Source organism: Neoarius graeffei, chromosome 18, assembly GCF_027579695.1.
Source record: "Neoarius graeffei isolate fNeoGra1 chromosome 18, fNeoGra1.pri, whole genome shotgun sequence".
Classification (NCBI taxonomy): domain Eukaryota; kingdom Metazoa; phylum Chordata; class Actinopteri; order Siluriformes; family Ariidae; genus Neoarius; species Neoarius graeffei.
In genome coordinates, this window is record NC_083586.1 from 29,802,317 (window position 1) to 29,826,967 (window position 24,651).

Below are 24,651 nucleotides of genomic sequence, written 5' to 3' on the forward strand. Positions count from 1 at the left end.
GAGGTGTTATCTATTTTGGTGTAGTGTGACGAGTATTGCATTGGTTTTAAGATAAGTGGACTGTGTATAGTAGGACATTACTAGATGTTGTAAGCTTAAGTTATTCTTTCGAAACTTAATTTTTGTATGATTCTTTTGTCCATAGTTCTCACAGTGGCTAGTCAAAGAAAGAAAGAAAGACTTTAATTAAAAAAAGAGGGGGTGTCAGACTTTAATTTGTAGATATGTGACCATACTAAACCAGTTTAATCATTGAGAGAATAAGAAAGACTTAAAAAAAAAAAAAAAGTCCTCCTGACAGCTGGGTGAAACCCGGTAATAAATGAGTGCTCCTCTTTGAACCGAGCTGTAAGCAGAAGTTAAACATTTCTTCATCCCCTTTCTCGGACATGTTGGTCCATTAATTTTGTTCTCCTGTGTATCTATTTGCTAAGAAAAGACTAAATGCTCTTGGGTGGGTTTCCCAATAACCTCTTAATGTCAAGAGCATCTTAAAGTGCATATCCTGGACCAATTTCGTTTTTTTTTTTATATGAAAGTATGCCCCTTACACACTCATCCAGAAGGGTAATTTTCCCAAGAGAGTCTGGAGCCAGATTCGTGACGTCACCTGCGGAAGCGCCAGCAGGCTGCGCGAGCTTTGCACGGTTTCAGTGCACAGCCTGTGTAGACCAAGCGCTCCCATTTCTCTCTCACTGTCCGGTCTTTTGGAAAACGATGAGTACTAATCCCATCATGATTGGTGTTGCTACACCCTCCTACGATACATCTGTTAACCATTTTAATAATTACGCGATAACGTTGAAGAAATTTGCAGAAAACCACCAGGTCGTTTTCTCATAAACGAACCAGCGCTGACGTAGGATTCAGAAGGAGGAGTCCTGCACGCGACGTCACGAAAATCAACGTTTGCCGGGAAATCCAAACGCCAAGTTTTTTCAGAGGCGGACCAATTCGCCTCAAATGGCTTGATTTCAACTGAATTTTTCTGGCATTGCGCAACGTAAAAAAAAAAAATTGCACAAAACGCAGAATGTTACAGATGTTTGACCAAAGTTTAGTATAAAATAAGAGAATTAGATTGATCTTGCTCCTGAATTTACCCGTGATATGCACTTTAACCAGGAGAGAGAGAGAGAGAGAATTCATTGTGCTGCTCGCTCTACCATTTAACGATGATCTTTGTGCTACGATGATCTTTGGGAAACCCACCTCTAGGGATGTCCCGATCCGATCACGTGATCGGAAATCGGGCCCGATCACATGGTTTCAGACTCGATCGGAATCGGGCATTGCCTCCCGATCAGGGATCGGATATATATCTATATAATATATTCTCATTTTTAACACATCAATAGCTATGCGTTGGCACGGAGTGAGACCAGACCTCTTGTCTCAACACAGCAACATCAACGCGTGCGGCATGACATCACTTTGTAGCGGAGACGCTATTGGTTATTGGCTGCCTGTTGCTGGCAAAGTTGAACACGGAAGCAGTTCGAAGCGGAAAGCAAAGCATGAGATCATTTTTTTTTTCGTTGGATGACAAAAGAAACGGGCTCAAACCTGAAAGGGTAGAAATGCTTGTTTTCATCAAGAAAAACGTTCATTTCCTTAATTGAAATTACTGTACACCACTGTGAGATGCGTTCTTAAAAGCAAATTACCGGTACTGTGGCACTTTATTTTTTTTTTTATTTGTTTATATTCCTGCCAGGTATTTTAAGGTATTTTTTTTTTTATTTGTTATTTATTGTTCAAACTGCCTCACGTAAGTGCTCTGTTTGCTAACGGAGTTGTTGGATGTTAAAATAAGGTGTTAAATAAAAAATGAGGAACATCCTGGATCCGTTTCTTTCCTCGTCTTTATTTTTTATGGATTATAAGAAGTATCGGATCGGGACTCGGTATCGGCAGATACTCAAAATCAAATGATCGGTATCGGATCGGAGGGCAAAAAAACCTGATCGGGACATCCCTACCTACCTCTATTCACCTGGTGTCAAAAACATAACCAGCAAACTCCAATGGTTTGGGGTGTCTTATACACTACCGTTCAAAAGTTTGGGGTCACTCTGAAATGTCCTTATTTCTGAAAGAAAAGCACTGTTCTTTTCAATGAAGATCACTTTAAACTAATCAGAAATGCACTCTATCCATTGCTAATGTGGTAAATGACTATTCTAGCTGCAAATGTGTGGTTTTTGGTGCAATATCTCCATAGGTGTATAGAGGCCCATTTCCAGCAACTCTCACTCCAGTGTTCTAATGGTACAATGTGTTTGCTCATTGCCTCAGAAGGCTAATGGATGATTAGAAAACCCTTGTACAATCATGTTAGCACAGCTGAAAACAGTTGAGCTCTTTAGAGAAGCTATAAAACTGACCTTCCTTTGAGCAGATTGAGTTTCTGGAGCATCACATTTGTGGGGTCGATTAAATGCTCAAAATGGCCAGAAAAATGTCTTGACTATATTTTCTATTCGTTTTACAACTTATGGTGGGAAATAAAAGTGTGACTTTTCATGGAAAACACAAAACTGCCTGGGTGACCCCAAACTTTTGAACGGTAGTGTATAGCATTACCCCTTCATACAAACTGTGTATTTAAAAAAAAAAAGTTTGAGATAAATACTGGGAACTTGTTTACACGACTCTAAAAAAAGTTATCATTAATTTCTAAAAAGAGGCCAGAGAGAGAGAGAGAGAGAGGGGCTCCTGAAGTTAAGATTAGCCAGTTAGCAAGCCGCTTCACATCACCAATAGAGGATGACACAGCTTGTTGTTTTCTCCTGTCATTACTCAGGTGTTTAAACAAACACGATATAATTAAACAAAAGTCTTCCCAGAGCTGTTTTGTTTTTAAAAATGACAGCGCTACACCCTGCCAGGTTAGCAAATTACACAAAGCCATTGAATCAAGCTCTGTCCTCAGCGCGGCCTGTTCATCTCCTGAAGCCGCGCTCTCGCGTTACCTGCATGCCCGGCGCCCCCGGGTCCACCCCGGTGTCCAGGATAGCGATAAGCACCCCCCGTCCATCGTACTCGGGAAACCTGGTCAGGAATGAAGCAGCGCCGGTCTCCTTTTTCGGCAACAGCCCGTGTAAAGGGAAGGAATCTTCAACCGAGTGAGTAGCCATGACCCGACCAGAGAGGATGAAATGAAACCCAACACTACAGCAGCCTGCGAGAACAACCGGTAAACCGGGACTGGTGGATTTTTAAAGCAACAGCAGCCTGACAAACGTTCACTCGGGCTCAATGCGAAATAGCTGCCCGAGCCCTACATAAGCGCCCTACTTCAAGCATGAAGTACGCTCTATCTAGGGCACTATATATCCAAATAGGAGTCGATCGACACTCAGCCTTAGTTTTAGTATAATATAACAAAAAACAAAGCAGATGGCGCTCCTTTTTTCTTTTTCTTTGTCACTGACTGTCTATTTTTATACTGTGTCTAGAATGAGTACATTTTATCTTTTCCTTTTTTCCCCCCTTTTAGAAAAAGCTTCTAAAATGATCTATGAATATCTTTATCCTCATTACAAAAGCAAAGAGATTTAAATATGCATGAGATGTAAATATAGGACCGCCCCCAAAATCCTTCAGCTATCACCAGCTAGCCGCCTAGCTAACTGCTAGTGAACTAGCGACAAAATTTTACAACAACACATCCATCCATCCATTATTTGTAGCCGTTTATCCTGTCCTACAGGGTTGCAGGCAAGCTGGAGCCTATCCCAGCTGACTACGGGCAAGAGGCGGGGTACACCCTGGACAAGTCGCCAGGTCATCGCAGGTATGCCCCTTTTCCACCAAAGCAGTTCCAGGGCTGGTTCGGGGCCAGTGCTTAGTTTGGAACCGGGTTTTCTGTTTCCACTGACAAAGAACTGGCTCTGAGGCCAGAAAAACTGGTTCCAGGCTAGCACCAACTCTCTGCTGGGCCAGAGGAAAGAACCGCTTACGTCAGCAGGGGGGCGGAGTCCAACAACAATCGCAAGACCGCGAAAGGTCGCCATTTTTAAGCGACGAGAAGCAGCAGCTGTACAAACGCGAAGTCATCCATTATTGTTGTTGTTGCTGCCTCTTCTTCTCCGTATTGTTGTTGCTTCGATATTCGCGCCAAGGTTTATGCAAACGCAGCGACGTAACTGACGTATACAGCGACGTAATGACGTGGCTCCCCTTAGCACCGCGAGCTATGGAAAAGCAAACTGGTTCTCAGCTGGCTCGCAAGTTGAACGAGTTGTGAACCAGCACCAGCACTGGCCCCGAACCAGCCCTGGAACTGGAAAAGGGGTAACTGACACAGACAACCATTGTTGTATCGTGAAATACCGTGACCAAGGTCTTGAAAGTACTGAGCGAGGCCCTCTGGGTCGAGGTCAGTATTCAAGGCCGAGGTTACGGTATTTCACCATACGGACCGACCTTAAGCTGGTAAATAATATATTTATTTTTTTCTTTACCAAATTCTAACAGAAAATGAGAGCGCCCGAAAGGGAAAACCGAGCCGAGCCGCCATTTTGAATCCTCATTCATGGCTGTAATGCAAGTTGCTTCCTCCTCGGTATACAAGTGCACTTCCATGGCAGGAAAAAAAGCTACATTTTGCCACCTATGTATTCCTCTATTTATACAAAATTGAGTCATTCAGGATTCAGCCATGTTTTTGCTCGGCGTTAGCAAGTTAGAGGTTTTTAGCTTTCTCCTGAAATGTTCTCTTTCATTTCTTCTTCCTCAGGGTAGTAAAACTCGCTTTCGCTGTAAACACTGTCGCTATCGCTATCCATGCTGTAAAATTAATGCTATTCTACTGAGAAATGCTGGCAAAAATTTATAAGATTTTTGATAATCTTATAAATAAATCTTATAAAAAAAAAGATAAATGTTGACAAAAAATTCTACTATGTTTGTTGTTGTTGTGAACAAGCGAGTCACCAGAGGTCCGTAACCGGGGTCCGTAACTGGGGTCCGTACCATATGATATGGACCCACTCGCCAGCCAATCAGAGCGCAGGATTTGATGGAAACCATACCACAAAAAAAATAAATGTTTTTATTCCATCGAAAAAGTGTCTTGTATATATAATAATTAAGAATAATTGGGCTAAAGCCGGCGGCACGGTGGTGTAGTGGTTAGCGCTGTCGCCTCACAGCAAGAAGGTCCTGGGTTCGAACCCCATGGCCGGCGAGGGCCTTTCTGTGCGGAGTTTGCATGTTCTCCCCGTGTCCGCGTGGGTTTCCTCCGGGTGCTCCGGTTTCCCCCACAGTCCAAAGACATGCAGGTTAGGTTAACTGGTGACTCTAAATTGACCGTAGGTGTGAATGTGAGTGTGAATGGTTGTCTGTGTCTATGTGTCAGCCCTGTGATGACCTGGCGACTTGTCCAGGGTGTACCCCGCCTTTCGCCCATAGTCAGCTGGGATAGGCTCCAGCTTGCCTGCGACCCTGTAGAAGGATAAAGCGGCTAGAGATAATGAGAATGAGATGGGCTAAAGCCCTGACTGTCCAATGACCCAATCACCGCTTCAGCTGAAAGCCAAATGGCTTCCCTTTCCCATTGAGGTTCTTACATCAGGTATGAAATCATGGCTCCAGACATATTCCAAAGAGAAGACCCAGCTTTCGTTTTATATCAAAGACTAACCAGACTGCTCTCTTTATGTGAACATATTTTTCAAAATACTATAATGAAGAATTGTTTACATAATTAACTTGTATTCTGTTGTATCTTACAGTACTGAAGAACCTCCAATAACGCACCAGAGCTTCAGATTTATCATTCCAGTGACCAGCAGATGGAGATATAATGTCAGTTAGAATTTAGCTGCCTTTTCTTCAACTCAGATGACACGAAGGGATCTCCACACTAATTTACTCTGACACTGAAGTGGAGACCTGGCAGCATGAAGAAGCCTAACTGCTAATAAGTGTAATGGTGGACCTTTTAATTCCATACTAGCTTTATTCCCAAAATGGTTCCCTATTCTCAATATAAGTATGAAATAATGGATGATGTTATATGGACACGAGTGTTTTACTGAGAAATACTCCAATTTAGTTGAACTTTTGTCAGCTCATTTGTGTAGTTGAATTGTTTTGTTTTCCTTGGCTGTTTGCTGAGTGTTGTTACTTCAGCAGACTGTTACACTAAGTGCTATTCTGTCACTTGTTCAGTTGGCACTAGAACTTTCTTGTCGAGAAGTTCAGCACTTCGTGGGCCTGACTTTTGCGCTTGTTGTACATCATGAAGGTAATCTGGATAAGAGAATTTGCTAAATGACTGTAATGTAATGGAATGTAAAATACGCCACTCGTATTTTTCATACAAGCTACATCCGGGACATAGAGAACCAAAACCATGACATAAATCTCTTTATTTTTTTCACGGCCCGGTTTCCATCAAATCCTGAGCTCTGATTGGCTGGCGAGCGGGTCCGTATCTACGGACCCCAATTACGGACCTCTGGCAACTCGCTCGTTCACAACAACAACAAACACAGTAGCATTTTTTGTCAACATTTATCTTTTTTTATAAGATTTATTTATAATATCAAAAATCTTATAAATGTTTGCCAGCATTTCTCAGGAGAATAGCATTAATTTTACAGCATGGATAGCGATAGCGACAGTGTTCACAGCGAAAGCAAGTTTTACTACCCTGAGGAAGAAGAAATAGAAGAAAACATTTTCGGAGAAAGCTAAAAACCTCTAATTTGTTAACGCTGAGCAAAAACATGGCTGAATCCTGAATGACTCAGTTTTGTATAAATAGGGGACTACATAGGCGGCAAAATGTAGTTTTTTTCCTGCCATGGAAGTGCACTTGTATACCGAGGAGGAAGCCATTTACATTACAGCCGTGAATGAGGATTCAAATTGGCGGCTCGGCTCGGTTTTCCCTTTCGGGCACTCTCGTTTTCTGTTAGAATTTGGTAAAGAAAAAAATAAATATATTATTTACCAGCTTAAGGTCGGTCCGTATGGTGAAATACCGTGACCTCGGCCTTGAATACTGATCTCGGCCCAGAGAGCCTCGCTCAGTACTTTCAAGACCTCGGTCATGGTATTTCACGATACGGACCTCCCAGCTGGTAAATAACATATATATATATATGTCACTCGTGAGGAAATCAATGAATTATTTTGATAAATTTGCGCACTTTTTGTTTCTGAATGTGTCTATATGATGAAAAGAAAATCACACGTTGGCTTGAAGATATGAAGTTTATCTTTTCGTGTTGAAAAACTCACATTTTTCATACAAAATACATCGCGGATCTGAGTGACATATTTCCCGATATTACATCCGATGACGTCACCCCCAGTGTTTTTCCGCTGACTGATCAAAATGACAAACCGGTTCAAAATTAAAACTGTTTTGATTAACTTGCATTTGTGTGTGTGTGTGTGTGTGTGTGTGTGTGTGTGTGTGTGTGTGTGTGTGTGTGTGTGTCCATATAATATAAAGAACATTACATGGTGATGCAAAGATATGAAGCTTATCTTCTCGTGTTGAAACTATTTTCACTTGTTCACCTCACTCACTCGTGAATACATTTACCACTCGAAGATAAACTTTATATCTTCAAGTAACCATGTAATATCCTATATATACTGTATGTCAGAGATGCGTCAGCAACTACCAAATTGTCTTATTTAAGAAATTTTAATAGGTCATCTTGAGATTTTAAAGTTTTAATAAAGTCCATGTCTCTTGAATCTTTACACAGATGTTGTCTTATGCATATTACTACTACTACTACTGTATGTACATGTAATAACCAATCTGTTATAATGTTCTTGTTGCTTTTATTCAAGACATTTATATAAAAGACACGTCATATCTTAAAGTAATGATGGATGTCGTTTCTCTTTACTTAGTTGAGCGGTTCTTGACGTAATACAGATTATTACAGTTGTGGAATAGGGCTATTTAATGTATTTTTTTTAATTATTTACTATGTATTTACTGCTTGATCGTCTTATATGGGGTGGCACGGTGGTGTAGTGGTTAGCGCTGTCACCTCACAGCAAGAAGGTTCGGGTTCGAGCCCAACAGCCGGCAAGGGCCTTTCTGTGTGGAGTTTGCATGTTCTCCCCGTGTCCGTGTGGGTTTCCTCCGGGTGCTCCGGTTTCCCCCACAGTCCAAAGACATGCAGGTTAGGTTAACTGGTGACTCTAAATTGACCGTAGGTGTGAATGTGAGTGTGAATGGTTGTCTGTGTCTATGTGTCAGCCCTGTGATGACCTGGCGACTTGTCCAGGGTGTACCCCGCCTTTCGCCTATAGTCAGCTGGGATAGGCTCCAGCTTGCCTGCGACCCTGTAGAACAGGATAAAGCGGCTACAGATAATGGATGGATGGATAGATGGTCTTATATGCAAAACATAAAAATGAACTTTTGACGAGGCACCTGTTAATTGAAAAGCATTCCAGGTGACTACCTCATGAAGCCGGTTAAGATAATGCCGATAGTGTATGAAGCGTCATCAAGGTAAACGGTGACTACTTTGAAGAATCTAAAATATGAAATATATTTAACACTTTTTTCTTTGCCACATAATTCCATACATGTTCCATATGTTATTTCATAGTGTTGATGTGTTTAGTATTGTCCTACAAGGTTGAAAATACAGAAAAACAAGTACATACAAGTGTGTGTGTGTGTGTGTGTGTGTGTGTGTGTGTGTGTGTGTGTGTGTGTGTGTGTACCCAACCTGAAAAGAAAGCCATAGTTACATGGCACACTAGCAGAGCAATATTTAAGATTTGTTGTTGTTGTTGTTGTTGTTGTTGTTCAGGCAGTTACTGTAAAGGTTTTTCTTCCTTTTTTTCTTTTTTGATACTTTTTATTTAGTATTTTCAGCTTAATATGAAGCAAAAAACAAGCAGACAATGAACTATCAAGGGGTATAAATGAACAAAAACATAAACGTGGGGGCTCCTCTGTTGGTAGTATTGTGATACATCATGTCCAGTGTCTTTAATTGTCCTGTTTAATTGGTAGCATCCTCTACTCCTTTGATATAAGCAGTCCATTTCTTCCATTTCCTGGGAAAGATTATTCCACTATGCCTCAGAGAGAAAGTCATCTTTTCCATTACATAGATTTCCTTAACTCTGTCCATCCACTGATTAAGACTTAGGGGTTCAGTTTTGTACCAGTTCTTTCTAATTGTTTTTTTTTTTTTTACAGGCAATTAACAGTACTTTACACAGATACCAGTCTTCCTTTATAACAACATCGTCTTTCCAAACACAGAAATACAGAATCTTAACATCATTAGGAATCTTATATCCCAAAATCTTTCCCACGGTTAGACATATATTTTCCCAGAAAGTTTGAATTTTTGGGTATGACCAGAAGATATGGGAGTGATCAGCGTTCAAGTTCCCGCACCGCCTCCAGCAACATTCCTGAGGCCGAGATAATTTGCTTTTAATATGTGGTGTAATGGGGCGGCATGGTGGTGGTGGTGGTGTAGTGGTTAGCGCTGTCGCCTCACAGCAAGAAGGCCCGGGTTCGAGCCCCGTGGCCGGCGAGGGCCTTTCTGTGCAGAGTTTGCATGTTCTCCCCGTGTCCGCGTGGGTTTCCTCCGGGTGCTCCGGTTTCCCCCACAGTCCAAAGACATGCAGGTTAGGTTAACTGGTGACTCTAAATTGACCGTAGGTGTGAATGGTTGTCTGTGTCTGTGTGTCAGCCCTGTGATGACCTGGCGACTTGTCCAGGGTGTACCCCGCCTTTCGCCCGTAGTCAGCTGGGATAGGCTCCAGCTTGCCTGCGACCCTGTAGAACAGGATAAAGCAGCTAGAGATGATGAGATGAGATGAGATGTGGTGTAATGAAGAAACGGACCAAATTTTTCCAACCAAATACTCTCCACCTCTTTGAACTTGTGGATGAATGCTGTGCACTCCACATTGAATGCCAATCCTCCTGTGATAGTTCTATGTTTAGTTCTTTCTCCCATTTTGCTTTAATGTATCCCATGTTGTTCCTATTCTGTTTTTGAAGGCCCTAATATATTATGGAGATTATTATTATTATTATTATTATTACTACCTCCGCCAAGGAGGTTATGTTTTCGGTAGCGGTGGTTTGTTTGTTTGTTTGTTTGTTTGTTGGTTGGTTTGTCTGTTAGCAACATTACAGAAAATGTTATGAACGGATTGCTCTGAAATTTTTTCCAGAGGTGTGACTGGGCACAAGTAACAATCCATTAAATTTTGGCGGAGGTCTGCACTCTCCCAGTGCTTTTCTAGTTATTATTATTTTTATAGGCTTCAGTTAGAACATCTATGACCACGTTACCCTCTTCAGACAATGTTGGTTTTATTCTTTTATCATAGGAATCTCTTATTTGTAGGTATCTGAAGAAGTCTTTGTTTTCAAGTCCAAATTCCTTCTGTAATTCTCTAAAACTTTTTAAGAACCCACTGTGAGTTAGTGTACATACTGCTGTAATGCCCTTGTCCCACCAGTGTCTGAAGCCAGCATCACTGATTCCTGGTTTGAACTTGGGATCGAGAGTTGGCCAAATTTTTTTTTTTTTTTTATTAAACCTTTATTTTACCAGGAAAGAAGACCCATTGAGATTAATAATCTCTTTTACAAGGGCGTCCTGGCCAAGAGGCAGCACAAGTTACAAAATTAAAATTACAAAAGTCTAAAGAAAAAAGAAAAAATCATTTAAAACAGTTACAAATCAAGGACGCTGTCTCAAGTGCTCTCAGTCTGGAGTTAAAATCGCTCAATGGAATAAGTTCTTTTATTTTTAAGTCCTTTTGCAGCTTGTTCCAGGTGGTAGGGGCAGAGAAAACAAAAGCTCTTTTTCCCTGCTCTGTGCAGACGGATGGGACAGAGAGCAGCAAATGATCATTAGAGCGCAGGCCATAAGAGTCAAGGTTCCTCAATGTGATTAGGTTACTGATGTAGGGTGGCAGTAGTCCAAGTATTGCCTTGTATATAAAGGTATACCAGTGAGTCACCAATGTCACCAACATTAATAATTTGATGTTTCCCTCCATATTGTATTCTTTTACCATCTTGCTCCAAATATCCAGTGTTTGTTTAATAATTTCATTATTGCTTTGTTGACCCATTTTATTTCCTATGTCCCCTAATGTTGCTTGAATTTGGAAAGTATCTATCTTGGCCTCTTATGTCTTTCCATCTTGCCTGATATAGAGGGCAGCATGCACAAACCAGGAACCTCCCTTGAGCTGCGTAGAAGTATCGTTTCAGGTTAGGCAGGGACAACCCACCCTCCTCTTTTTGTAACTGAAGTGTTTTATACCTGACCCTTGGTTTCTTCCCAGCCCAGATAAATCTAGATATAAGTTTGTCCCAGTGTCTGAACTGTGTTCCTGGAATCATTTGTGGAATAGGTTGAAAAAGGTATAACACGTTCATTTTTATTACCTCAATTTGAGTCTCAAAATCCATGTTGAAGACTGACCACCGCTTGATATCCGTCTTTATATCGTTGATAATCTGATTATAGTTTATTTCAAATGTTTTATTGAGATTTTTTGCCAATACCACACCCAGATATTTAATTACTTTAGCATTCCATTTGATTTTGTATTTTTCTCTAATTTCTTGGCCTGGGGAATAATTAAATGTGAGAATTTGTGTTTTTGCTATGCTTAATTTGTAACCTGAATATTTACCAAAATCCTTTAATAATGACATCAGTTTAGGGAAGGTTCCGTCTGGGTCTTGGAGAGTCACAATAACATTGTCCGCAAAGAGCCCTATGATATGTTCCTGTTTTCCTATTTGGATTCCTTTTAAGCTGTTACTCTCTCTGATCATTTGTGCCAATGGTTCAATAAATATTGTAAACAGGGTAGGGCTAAGACAACATCCTTGACAAGTCCGTCGTTGTAAGATAAATCTATCAGTGAGGTGTCCATTAATTTTTATCCTCGCTGTAGGTTCTTGGTAGAGGCCTTGAATACATTGGATTGACTGTTTTTGAATCCCTAGTTTCCCTAATACCTGGGACAGAAATCTCCAATTGACACAGTCAAAGGCCTTCTCTGCGTCGAAGCCCACTAATAGTGCTCTCAATCCCTGTCTTTGAATTTGGTCTATTACTGTACGTGTAGGATACATCTAATATTATCCTGAGTCTGTCTACCTGTTATGAAACCTGATTGGTCTTCATCAATCAAATCAGTCATAAAATTTTCAAATCTTTTAGAAATGATCGAGGTAAAAATCTTATAATCCACATTTAGAATTGACATCGGCCTGTAGGATTCACAATCTTCAATGTTTTTCCCTTCTTTTGGTAGAACTGAAATTATAGCCTCTTTCCATGAGGGGGGTATTTTGCCCACTGTCAGAGTGAGGTTAAAAGAATTCAGGAGTAGCGGAGTTAATTCTTCCCTAAATGCTTTATACCACTCGCTGGGGAATCCTTCGCTACCTGGTGTTTTGTTTGATTTTAATTTGCTAATTGCAGCATCTAGTTCCTTCTTAGTGATGTTGGAGATTACAGTTAGGTCCATATATATTTGGACACTGACACAAATTTTGTTTTTTTTACCTGTTTACTGAAACATATTCAAGTTATAGTTATATAATGGACATAAAGTCCAGACTTTCAGCTTTCATTTGAGGGTATCCACATTAAAATTGGATGAAGGGTTTAGGAGTTTCAGCTCCGTAACATGTGCCACCCTGTTTTTAAAGGGACCAAAAGTAATTGGACAATTGACTCAAAGGCTATTTCATGGGCAGGTGCAGGCAATTCCTTCGTTATGTCATTCTCAATTAAGCAGATAAAAGGCCTGGAGTTGATTTGAGGTGTGGTGCTTGCATTTGGAAGATTTTGCTGTGAAGAAAACATGCGGTCAAAGGAGCTCTCCATGCAGGTGAAACAAGCCATCCTTAAGCTGCAAAAACAGAAAAAAACCCATCTGAGAAATTGCTACAATATTAGGAGTGGCAAAATCTACAGTTTGGTAGATCCTGAGAAAGAAAGAAAGCACTGGTGAACTCATCGATGCAAAAAGACCTGGACACTCACAGAAGACAACAGTGGTGGATGATCGCAGAATAATTTCCATGGTGAAGAGAAACCCCTTCACAACAGCCAACCAAGTGAACAACACTCTCCAGGAGGTAGGCGTATCAATATCCAAATCTACCATAAAGAGAAGACTGCATGAAAGTACATATAGAGGGTTCACTGCACAGTGCAAGCCACTCATAAGCCTCAAGAATAAAAAGGCTAGATTGGACTTTGCTAAAAAACATCTAAAAAAGCCAGCACAGTTCTGGAAGAACATTCTTTGGACAGATTAAACCAAGATCAGCCTCTACCAGAATGATGGAAAGAAAAAAGTATGGTGAAGGCATGGTACAGCTCATGATCCAAAGCATACCACATCATCTGTAAAACATGGCGGAGGCAGTGTGATGGCTTGGGCATGCATGGCTGCCAGTGGCACTGGGTCACTAGTGTTTATTGATGATGTGACACAGGACAGAAGCAGCCAGATGAATTCTGAGGTATTCAGAGACATACTGTGTGCTCAAATCCAGCCAAACTGATTGGTCGGCGTTTTATAATACAGATGGACAATGACCCAAAACATAAAGCCAAAGCAGCCCAGGAGTTTATTAAAGCAAAGAAGTGGAATATTCTTGAATGGCCCAGTCAGTCACCTGATCTCAACCCAATTGAGCATGCATTTCACTTGTTAAAGACTAAACTTCAGACAGAAAGGCCCACAAACAGACAGCAACTGAAAACCGCTGCAGTAAAGGCCTGGCACAGCATTAAAAAGGAGGAAACACAGTGTCTGGTGATGTCCATGAGTTCAAGACTTCAGGCAGTCATTGCCAACAAAGGGTTTTCAACCAAGTATTAGAAATGAACATTTTATTTACAATTATTTAATTTGTCCAATTACTTTTGAGCCCCTGAAATGAAGGGATTGTGTTTAAAAAATGCTTTAGTTCCTCACATTTTTATCCAATCATTTTGTTCAACCCACTGAATTAAAGCTGAAAGTCTGAACTTCAACTGCATCTGAATTGTTTTGTTCAAAATTCATTGTGGTTATGTACAGAACCAAAATTAGAAAAATGTTGTCTCTGTCCAAATATTTTTGGACCTAACTGTAGTTTCCTATTTTGTTCTTCTCCAATGGCTGGTAAGTCCAATGAATCCAGGAATTCTTTCATTTCATTCTCTTCTTTTGCTGTGGGTTGGGAATATAAGTTTTCATAAGAATCTTTAAAAACCTCTTCTACTTCTTCAGGTTCAAATAGTAGTTGTTGTGTTACGGGGTCTCTAATCGTATATATTGTGTTAGAAGTTTGCTGGGCCTTAAGTCGTCTCGCCAAATATTTAGTTGCTTTGGGGCCTGATTCATAGTAGGTTTGTTTAGTGAATCTTAATTTTTTTCTCAACCTCATTACTTAGGATGTCACCTATCTGTCGTCTCACATCAGTTATTTGTTGTAAAACGGTTTCATCCTTATTGTTTTTATGTTGTTGTTGTTCCAGTGTTTTTAAGTGTTTAATCAACTTTTTATAATCTTCCTCTCTAATCTTTTTTTGGTAGGCTGCCTTTGCTATTAACCTCCCTCTCATTACAGCTTTGACCGTGTCCCATAGTATGGTAGAATCCACTGGGATGTCTTTGTTTTCTTCTATGCATTGTTTCATATCTTTCTTAACTTCTTCCTGGAGTTCCTGATTATTCAGCATACCCACATTTAATTTCCATAGTGTGTTTTTCTCATCTCATCTCATCTCATCTCATTATCTGTAGCCGCTTTATCCTTCTACAGGGTCGCAGGCAAGCTGGAGCCTATCCCAGCTGACTACGGGCGAAAGGCGGGGTACACCCTGGACAAGTCGCCAGGTCATCACAGGGCTGACACATAGACACAGACAACCATTCACACTCACATTCACACCCACGCTCAATTTAGAGTCACCAGTTAACCTAACCTGCATGTCTTTGGACTGTGGGGGAAACCGGAGCACCCGGAGGAAACCCACGCGGACACGGGGAGAACATGCAAACTCCACACAGAAAGGCCCTCGCCGGCCCCGGGGCTCGAACCCAGGACCTTCTTGCTGTGAGGCAACAGCGCTAACCACTACACCACTGTGCCGCCTAGTGTGTTTTTATTTCTCCTATTTAAGCAGATATTGAGAGAAATTATACTGTGATCAGACAAATCAGTTATCCCTATCTTACATTCTTCTATTCTATGTCTGTCTATTGTGTTCATAAAAAAATAATCTATTCTGGGGTACACCGAGTATGGAGCAGAGTAATGTGTGTAGTCCCTCTCCAATGGATGGAGTTCCCGCCGAACATCAAACATCTCCAGCTCAGTCAGAGAGGTACTGACGAGCTTTGACAGATGGGTCTTAATTCTCTTGCTGTTAGTTGTGTCCAATTTAACATTCAAAATCATGTTGAAATCCCCTGCACATATTAGAATTCCTTCATTTTCCAAGGCTATAATTTCAAACAGTAATTTCAGAAACATTTTATCAGAATTAGGTGGCATGCAAAAGTTTGGGCACCCTTACTGAAAATGTCTGTTACTGTGAATAGTTAAGTGAGCAGAAGATGAACTGATCACCAAAAGGCATAAAGGTACAGACGACATTTCTTTTCAGCGTTTTCTGCAAGATTTGTGTATTATTTTTGTTTTGTACAATTGGAGAGTGAAATAAGAAAAGGAACACCATGCGAAAGTTTGGGCACCCCAATACATTTGAGTTCATAGGTAACTTTTACCAAGGTTCCAGACCTTAATTAGCTTATTGAGCTGTGGCTTGTTCAAATTCTTCATTGGGAAAGGTCAGATGATGCAGATTTCAAAGCTGTATAAATTCTCTGACTCCTCAAACTTGTCCCTAAAATCAACAGCCATGGGCTCCTCTAAGCAACTCCCTCGCATTCTGAATAATAAAATAATTGATGCTCACAAAGCAGGAGAAGGCTACAAGAACGTAGCAAAGTGTTTTCAGCTAGCTGTTTCCTCAGATTGTAATGTTATTAAGAAATGGCAGTTAACAGAAACAGTGGTGATCAAGGTGAGGTTTGGAAGATGAAGAAAACCTTCTGAAAGAACTGCTTGTTGGATTGCTAGAAAGGCAAATAAACCCCGTTTGACTGCAAAAGGCCTTCAGAAAGATTTAGCAGACCCTGGAGTGGTGGTGCACTGTTCTACTATGCAGCGACACCTGAACAAATATGACCTTCATGGAAGAGTCATCAGAAGAAAACCATTCCTGCGTCCTAGCCACAAAATTCAGCGTCTGAAGTTTGCAAATGAGCATCTAAATAAGCCTGGTGCATTTTGGAAACAAGTCCTGTGGACTGATGAAATCAAAATAGAACTTTTTGGCCACAATGTGCAAAGGTATGTTTGGAGAAAAAAGGGTACCAAATTCCAGGAAAAGAACACCTCTCCAACTCTGAAGCATGGGTGTGGATCGATCACTCTTTGGGGTTGTGTTGCAGCCAGTGGCACAGGGCACATTTTATTGGTTGAGGGAAGCATGGATTCGAATAAATACCAGCAAATTCTGGAAGCAAACATCACACCATCTGTAAAAAAGTTGAAGTTAAAAAGAGGATGGGTCCTACAATAAGACGATGATCCAACACACACCTCAAACTCTACAATGGAATACCTCAAGAGGCCCAAGCTGAAGGTTTTGCCCTGGCCCTCACAGTCCCCTGACCTAAACATCATTGAAAATCTGTGGATAGCTCTCAAAAGAGCAGTGCATGCAAGACAGCCCAAGAAACTTGCAGAACTGGAAGCCTTTTGCAAGGACGAATGTGTGAAAATCCCCAGGTAAGAACTGAAAGATTATTAGCTGGCTACAAAAAGCGTTTACAAGCTGTGATACTTGCCAAACGAGGTGTTACTAGGTACTAACCATGCAGGGTGCCCAAACTTTTGCTTCGGGCCCTTTTCATTTTTTGTCATTTAGAAAATGTAAAAGATGAAAATTAAAAATTGTTTTTGCTTAAAATATAAAGGGAATGAGTCATCTTTAACTTTATGCCTTTTGGAGATCATTTCATCTTCAACTTGCTTAACTGTTCACAGTAACAGCAATTTTGACCAGGGGTGCCCAAACTTTTGTGTGCCACTGTAGACATTGACCAAAGTAACTACATTATTGTCCATTTTCCCTTTTACAATTACATACCTCCCTTCTTTGTCGCCTGTTTCTTTAATAACTTCAAAATTGACAGAGTTGGAAATTAATATGGCAACCCCTCTCTTTGGACCCTTCTTAAATGAGCTGAAGAAGGCATTTTTAAACCCAAATTTCCTCAGTTTATTATGTTCTTGCTGAGATAGATGCGTTTCTTGTAGATATATCACTTGGATTTTTTCTTTCTTTCTTTATTTTAGCCAATACTTTTCCTCTTTTAATTGGATTATTTAAGCCATTCACATTTAAGGATGCTATTTTCACATTGCTACACTGCATCACTTATGAAAACAGCGATAAAATAAAACATCTGTGTCCCCACTAACGCTGCCAAAACGATGGCATAAAACAAACGAAGCAAATAAAACAGGTGATCTTCCAAACAAAGGAGGATCTTTCGGTCCTCCGACAATAAGATCCCGTTGGTGGATCTAGGAAATAACCTCTTTAGAAAAGAGGGGCCTAACTCAGTAATGACATTAGGACCTAGAGTAAAGGTTTTAGTCAAACTAAGTGAATCCAACGTTAAAACTTTAAGAAAATAAAATGAAGTAACTCAGACCTCCGATAGTCATTTTTCTTTTAGCATAGGGGAAGTACGTTAATTGTTATTCAGATTACCAAAAGCACAGGCTAAATCAGAACATTCCTACCGGTTTTGCTTCTTTTTATATTTTCGGCCTTTAATCAAAGAGTCTTCTAAATTCTTGTAATTTTTCTTTGGCTCATGTCGCTGTTCTTGTGTTGCTCCTCCGGGATCCCTCCTCGTGCTGCCACTCCATCGGTGCACTGAGCCGTGTCTCCGGTCCGTCCGCTGCCTCAGTCATCGGTGTCGATCTCTTCTCTGTGAGTCCACGCCTCACCAATTCATCCTTCACCTCCCTAGCACTATTATATGTTTGGGTTCCAGTCTCCCAATGGATCCTCATCCTGGTGAATGGCGTCTGGAACCAGATGCCTTTCTCCTTCAGGATTCTTTTAGCAGCGTTGTACTCCTTTCTCTTTTGAACAACCTCTGTCGTGTAATCGTGATCGAATGACAGTATTTTGTTTCCCAGTTGTATTTTCTTTTTCCACCCCTCTCTCAAAACTCTCTCTTTGGTAGTGAATTCCAGGAAATTTATAATGATGGGTCTTGGCTGGAGGGTGGCACGGTGGTGTAGTGGTTAGCGCTGTCGCCTCACAGCAAGAAGGTCCTGGGTTCAAGCCCAGCGGCCGACAAGGGCCTTTCTGTGTGGAGTTTGCATGTTCTCGCCGTGTCTGTGTGGGTTTCCTCCAGGTGCTCCGGTTTCCCCCGCAGTCCAAAGGCATGCAGGTTAGGCTAATTGGTGGCTCTAAATTGAGCGTAGGTGTGAATGTGAGTGTGAATGGTTGTCTGTCTCTATGTGTCAGCCCTGTGATGACCTGGCGACTTGTCCAGGGTGTACCCCGCCTTTCGCCCGTAGTCAGCTGGGATAGGCTCCAGCTTGCCTGCGACCCTGTAAAACAGGATAAGCGGCTACAGATAATGGATGGATGGAGGGTCTCGGCTGGGCTCCAGCTGCTGGCCTCTGTCTTAGCAACCAATGCATTCTTTGAATCTGGAAATTAAAATCCTCCAGCAAGTCAAGTTTCACATCTAAGCAGGTCTTGCACAAACTTAGCCACAGATTCACCCTCTTCTCCCTCTCCAACTCCGTAGATATGGAGATTATTTCTCCTCTATCTGGACTCCAAATCAGTTAACTTTTCCTGAAGAGTTTTTTGTTTCTTCAAGGAGATAATGAGAGCATTGTTTGCCTCCTGTGCCCAATGCTTTTCAATCCGCGACTCTGCCTCGGTGATTTTGCTGCTCTGTAGTTGTTGTTCAGTGGCGATTTTAGTGAGCTGTTGGTTTATATCTTGTTTGAAAACATCCAAGTCTTTTCTCACGTCGCTTCTCAGTGTTTCTCCAAATGCATGAAAGGCATCTTTAATTTCTGTTTTTAAGTCCCGTATCTCCCTGCTGATAATTTCTAGACCCGAGCACATTCCTGCCTCACATCCAGCTAGGTGGATTGTTTCATGGCCGCCACCTTCTTCCATTTCACGGTTAACAAGCGATTTCTCCATTTCGTCTTTCGCCGTGTTTTTAGTCTGAGTGAATCGAGTTTTCCTTCCCATTGCAACTTTCCCCCGGTCACATTTCAGTCTGTATGATTTCTCGCTCTATTTATTTGAGTTTTCAAGGGGTTTTTATCCTCGAATATCGGGAGCTCCAATGCCACACAGCCTACCACTCCATGTCCCGTCCAGAAGTCATTTCTTCTTTTTTCAATGGTGTTTTGAATCAATATGATATGAGACCTATGAATAAAAAGATCAGTGTTTTCAGATGCTAATCTCCAGCTGGGTGTTCTTTCCCGATCTAACTGAATCATGTCGACTCATTCAGTGCTTATTCATGACAAATCATAATATTTATACAGTAAATATTAGCTCATTGTAAATGTTTGTTCATTTTTGTGTGTGCACAAGTGAATTATGTGGATGAAAGTGAAATGAATATTGTGTACAACCCCGATTCCAAAAAGGTTGGGACAAAGTACAAATTATAAATAAAAACAGAATGCAATAATGTGGAAGTTTCAAAATTCCATATTTTATTCAGAATAGAACATAGATGACATATCAAATGTTTAAACTGAGAAAATGTATCATTTAAAGAGAAAAATTAGGTGATTTTAAATTTCATGACAACAACACATCTCAAAAAAGTTGGGACAAGGCCATGTTTACCACTATGAGACATCTCCTTTTCTCTTTACAACAGTCTGTAAACGTCTGGGGACTGAGGAGACAAGTTGCTCAAGTTTAGGGATAGGAATGTTAACCCATTCTTGTCTAATGTAGGATTCTAGTTGCTCAACTGTCTTAGGTCTTTTTTGTCGTATCTTCCGTTTTATGATGCGCCAAATGTTTTCTATGGGTGAAAGATCTGGACTGCAGGCTGGCTAGTTCAGTACCCGGACCCTTCTTCTACGCAGCCATGAGGCTGTAATTGATGCAGTATGTGGTTTGGCATTGTCATGTTGGAAAATGCAAGGTCTTCCCTGAAAGAGACGTCGTCTGGATGGGAGCATATGTTGCTCTACAACCTGGATATACCTTTCAGCATTGATGGTGTCTTTCCAGATGTGTAAGCTGTCCATGCCACACGCACTAATGCAACCCCATACCATCAAAGATGCAGGCTTCTGAACTGAGCGCCGATAACAACTTGGGTCGTCCTTCTCCTCTTTAGTCCGAATGACACGGCGTCCCTGATTTCCATAAAGAACTTCAAATTTTGATTCATCTGACCACAGAACAGTTTTCCACTTTGCCACAGTCCATTTTAAATGAGCCTTGGCCCAGAGAAGACGTCTGCGCTTCTGGATCATGTTTAGATACGGCTTCTTCTTTGAACTATAGAGTTTTAGCTGGCAACAGCGGATGGCACAGTGAATTGTGTTCACAGATAATGTTCTCTGGAAATATTCCTGAGCCCATTTTGTGATTTCCAATACAGAAGCATGCCTGTATGTGATGCAGTGCCGTCTAAGGGCCCGAAGATCACGGGCACCCAGTATGGTTTTCCGGCCTTGACCCTTACGCACAGAGATTCTTCCAGATTCTCTGAATCTTTTGATGATATTATGCACTGTAGATGATGATATGTTCAAACTCTTTGCAATTTTACACTGTCGAACTCCTTTCTGATATTGCTACACTATTTGTCGGTGCAGAATTAGGGGGATTGGTGATCCTCTTCCCATCTTTACTTCTGAGAGTTGCTGCCACTCCAAGATGCTCTTTTAATACCCAGTCGTGGTAATGACCTATTGCCAATTGACCTAATGAGTTGCAATTTGGTCCTCCAGCTGTTCCTTTTTTGTACCTTTAACTTTTCCAGCCTCTTATTGCCCCTGTCCCAACTTTTTTGAGATGTGTTGCTGTCATGAAATTTCAAATGAGCCAATATTTGGCATGAAATTTCAAAATGTCTCACTTTCGACATTTGATATGTTGTCTATGTTCTATTGTGAATACAATATCAGTTTTTGAGATTTGTAAATTATTGCATTCCGTTTTTATTTATAATTTGTACTTTGTCCCAACTTTTTTGGAATCAGGGTTGTAGTAGAATTGTGGATTTTATTTTCTTTTAACTGATGAGAAGCTATTTTTAGGCTCTCATCCCAGCTTGGCTGAATGGAAACAGCAGGGTTTTCACACCATTAGTCAGTCAACATCTGTCCTCTTGTTTCTCACAGGAGAGGCGTGCCCTCTGATACACACACACACACACACACACACACACACTAGGTGAGCACATCTAAAGAAGCCCTTTATACTGTCTTTATATATTTGGCGAAATGAGTCATCTGAATTCCCAAAGCTGGGGGGGATGTAACTGACATTGCAGCTATATGAAACCAAGACTGTTAATTCCTTCATTGTGTCTGTTGAGGATATTAGTCAGGTTTTGTGCCCAACATTAAAGCTGTTAAGATCTGGGCAGGGCAGAACTGTCAAAAGTGTTATGCCTAAAACTGTTTATACCCAAGTTTCACCCTTTCTTCAATGTACAATATCACCTCACTCTCAGAAGATAAAGTACATTACTGTACCTTTAGGGGTACAGTGGCTTGCCGCTGGGGCAGTACCTTCTAAGGTACTTATTTGTACCCTTTATATACTGCTTGGGAACATATATGTACCTTTTTGGCCCTAAAAAGGTACACCTTGTTCCCCTGAGGTCCAATAATGAGCCCTAGGGGTACATTAGTGTAGATTGTACCTTGAGGGACAGAAATGGACTCCTACTGCACCCCTATTTCTGACAGTGCTGAATACTTTAGATTTGTAACTTTGCTCTGGAACTGCTGCTGCCAGGTCTCATCAGTACATTTAGTAGTGTTTGATTTTCCTCATCTACTGTACAGCTCTATACTGTAATCATTTCTAATCACACTGTCGGTTTTATCCAACCAACTGACACATCAAATATTTCAACATTTGTCGTCTCACAACTTCAGGGCCCCTGATTCAATCATGGGCTCAGAGCAGATTTTTGCATACTCTGCTCATGACTGTGTGGATTTCCTCCGAAAGGAAATGTCCTAACATGACACTGAAGAGTCATTTTATCAGTTATAAAGCGGGTTTCAGCATGGGTGTGGTCCTCTTTGTGATGAAGGAGAACATTTGGGGTAAACACCAAATACAAATCACATGGATTTAATGAATCATATCTAGCACATGCTGATTTAAATCCATATGGGCATGGTCGATTTTGACAAAATGCTTTGAATGCTGAATAAAACCTCCACCCTGAAACCACTAAATACTTTTTTTATTGAAAGATTCTGGTGCTGATGTGTTGGTTGAGTCTGTATTTTCATTGTTCCTGCAACAATCACAAATAAAGGAGATAATAGTCAAGAGCAAGAGTTTTCATTCTTAGTATCCTGCAGCACAGCGAGATAGTGATGTATAATATACTGTACAACCCAATGGTGGAATGCTGGAATGGTGGTGATGGTGGTATTAGCATGAACGATGAAGGTTTAAAAGATCATATTGTGGCAGCGGGGGTGTGGCCAAGCAGCAGTCTGTGAATGGAGGGCTGGGTCGGGGAAGGTAAGTGGCTAAGTCATTCCACCTGCTGTCAATTAGTGTGTGTGTGTGTGTGTGTGTGTTACAGGGATGGAGCATAAAAGGAGGGGGAGAGCAAAGAAAAGAGACTCCCTCCCGACCACAACGCATGTGTGCGTGTAGAGTGTGTGATAGTGTGAGTGGGTGAAAACAACTGAAAAGCTAAATTAAGTGAAATAAAGCGTTTGTGTATGACCATCAACTCTCGCCTGCCATGCTTCTGTGCTCCACCCACATCAGGAACTGCTACAGTGGTGCCGAAACCCGGGAGCACAGAAGGGAACCACCTCATGGAGTCTTCCCCATTCGAAAAGCTTATCCTTGCCCTAGCTACCACCCAGCAGAACCAGCATCAAGAGCTGATCGCCCTCCGAAAGGAACAAGAGCAACGCTTCGAAGCCTTGATGCTGGCCCAGCATCTGCTCACGTCAGCAGGGGCGTCGACCATCACTGCAGCCAGCACCCTTACAAAGATGGGCCCGCAGGATGATCCAGAAGTGTTCCTTACCCTCTTCAAGCAAGCAGCCGAGGCGTGGGGGTGGCCGCTGGAGCAGCGTGCAGTGTGCCTCCTCACGCTCCTAATTGGTGAGGCGCAGCTCACAGCACAGCAGCTCCCTGCTGACAGCCGATTGGTGTATGCTGACCTGAGGAAAGCCATCCTGCAGCGGGTCGGGTGCTCCCCAGAACATCGCCAGTGCTTCCGGATGCTGGCATTGGAGGAGGTCGGCCAGCCGTTTGCATTCAGCCAGCAACTCTGGGACACCTGCCGGTGGTGGCTGAGGGCAGAAGACGGTGACACTGACGAGATCATTGATCTGGTGGCACCGGAACAGTTCATCTCTCGACTTCCAGAAGGAACAGTGGAATGGGTCCAGTGTCATCGCCTGGTGTCGCTGGAACGAGCCATCGAGCTGGCAGAGGACCATCTGGAGGCGGCTCCGATGGCAGGCAGACGAGGCGTCTCCCCTCGCTTCTCTATCTCTCTTCCCCCTTCTCTCGTTCCCCTCCCCACCCTGTTCCCCTGCCGCGGAGGCGGCGGCCAGCTCCTCCCCAGCCGGCCCGTCGCACCCGTGGTATCCTCCCATCTTCCTCTTCCATCTCTGTGTTGTCTCCTCCTCAGGTGAGTGACACCCATAATGCCAGTGCAGAGGGAAAGCCTGGGCCCATGTGCTGGCGCGGCGGGGAGTCAGAGCATCTCCATAGTCGGAGCTCCACAAGGGAGGTGGGAGTTGTGATCGGGATCCCCGATGTGCCAGAAACCGCACCCGATCAGGCCGGAATGTATCGCATACCAGTAAGTGTTCAAGGGGATACATATCACACTTTGGTGGATTCCGGTTGTAATCAGACCTCAATTCACCAATGCCTGGTGCAAGGTGAGGCATTGGGGAGAGCACAAGCAGTGAAAGTCTTGTGTGTGCACGAGGCTGTTCACAATTATCCCTTGGTGTCTGTCCGTATTCTATTCCAGGGCCAAATGCATAGAGTAAAGGTGGCGATTAGTCCTCGTCTCACCCACTCATTGATTTTGGGTACTGATTGGCCAGGGTTTAAAAAGCTGATGGAATATTTAAAGCATAGTAGGTCCTGCACTAGTAGGTCACGGGAAGATCCCGGTGTGGCATTGACTGGAGAAGCTGTCACAGAGCCGTCCACGTCAGCACCGCATCAGAGTGAGGAGCAGACCGCTCCTCCTCCCTCTCTCGGGGATTCCCTTGGGGATTTCCTGTTAGAGCAGTTGCGAGACGAGACTCTGCAGCATGCG

At 42.1% G+C, this 24,651-nt stretch overlaps 1 protein-coding gene across 4 annotated transcripts in view; it reads right to left on the reverse strand.

Annotated features, from left to right (window-relative positions):
• tpp2 (tripeptidyl peptidase 2) overlaps window positions 1-3,205 on the reverse strand; it is a 64,308-nt gene extending 61,103 nt beyond the window's left edge. For all 4 annotated transcript variants that reach the window (XM_060898656.1, XM_060898654.1, XM_060898655.1 and 1 more), the window contains exon 1: window positions 2,976-3,205. In XM_060898656.1, the coding sequence (XP_060754639.1) occupies window positions 2,976-3,140 (165 nt within the window). In that variant the 5' untranslated portion in view covers window positions 3,141-3,205. The remainder of the gene's footprint in view (window positions 1-2,975) is intronic.
• Between the last annotated feature and the right edge of the window lie 21,446 nt (window positions 3,206-24,651).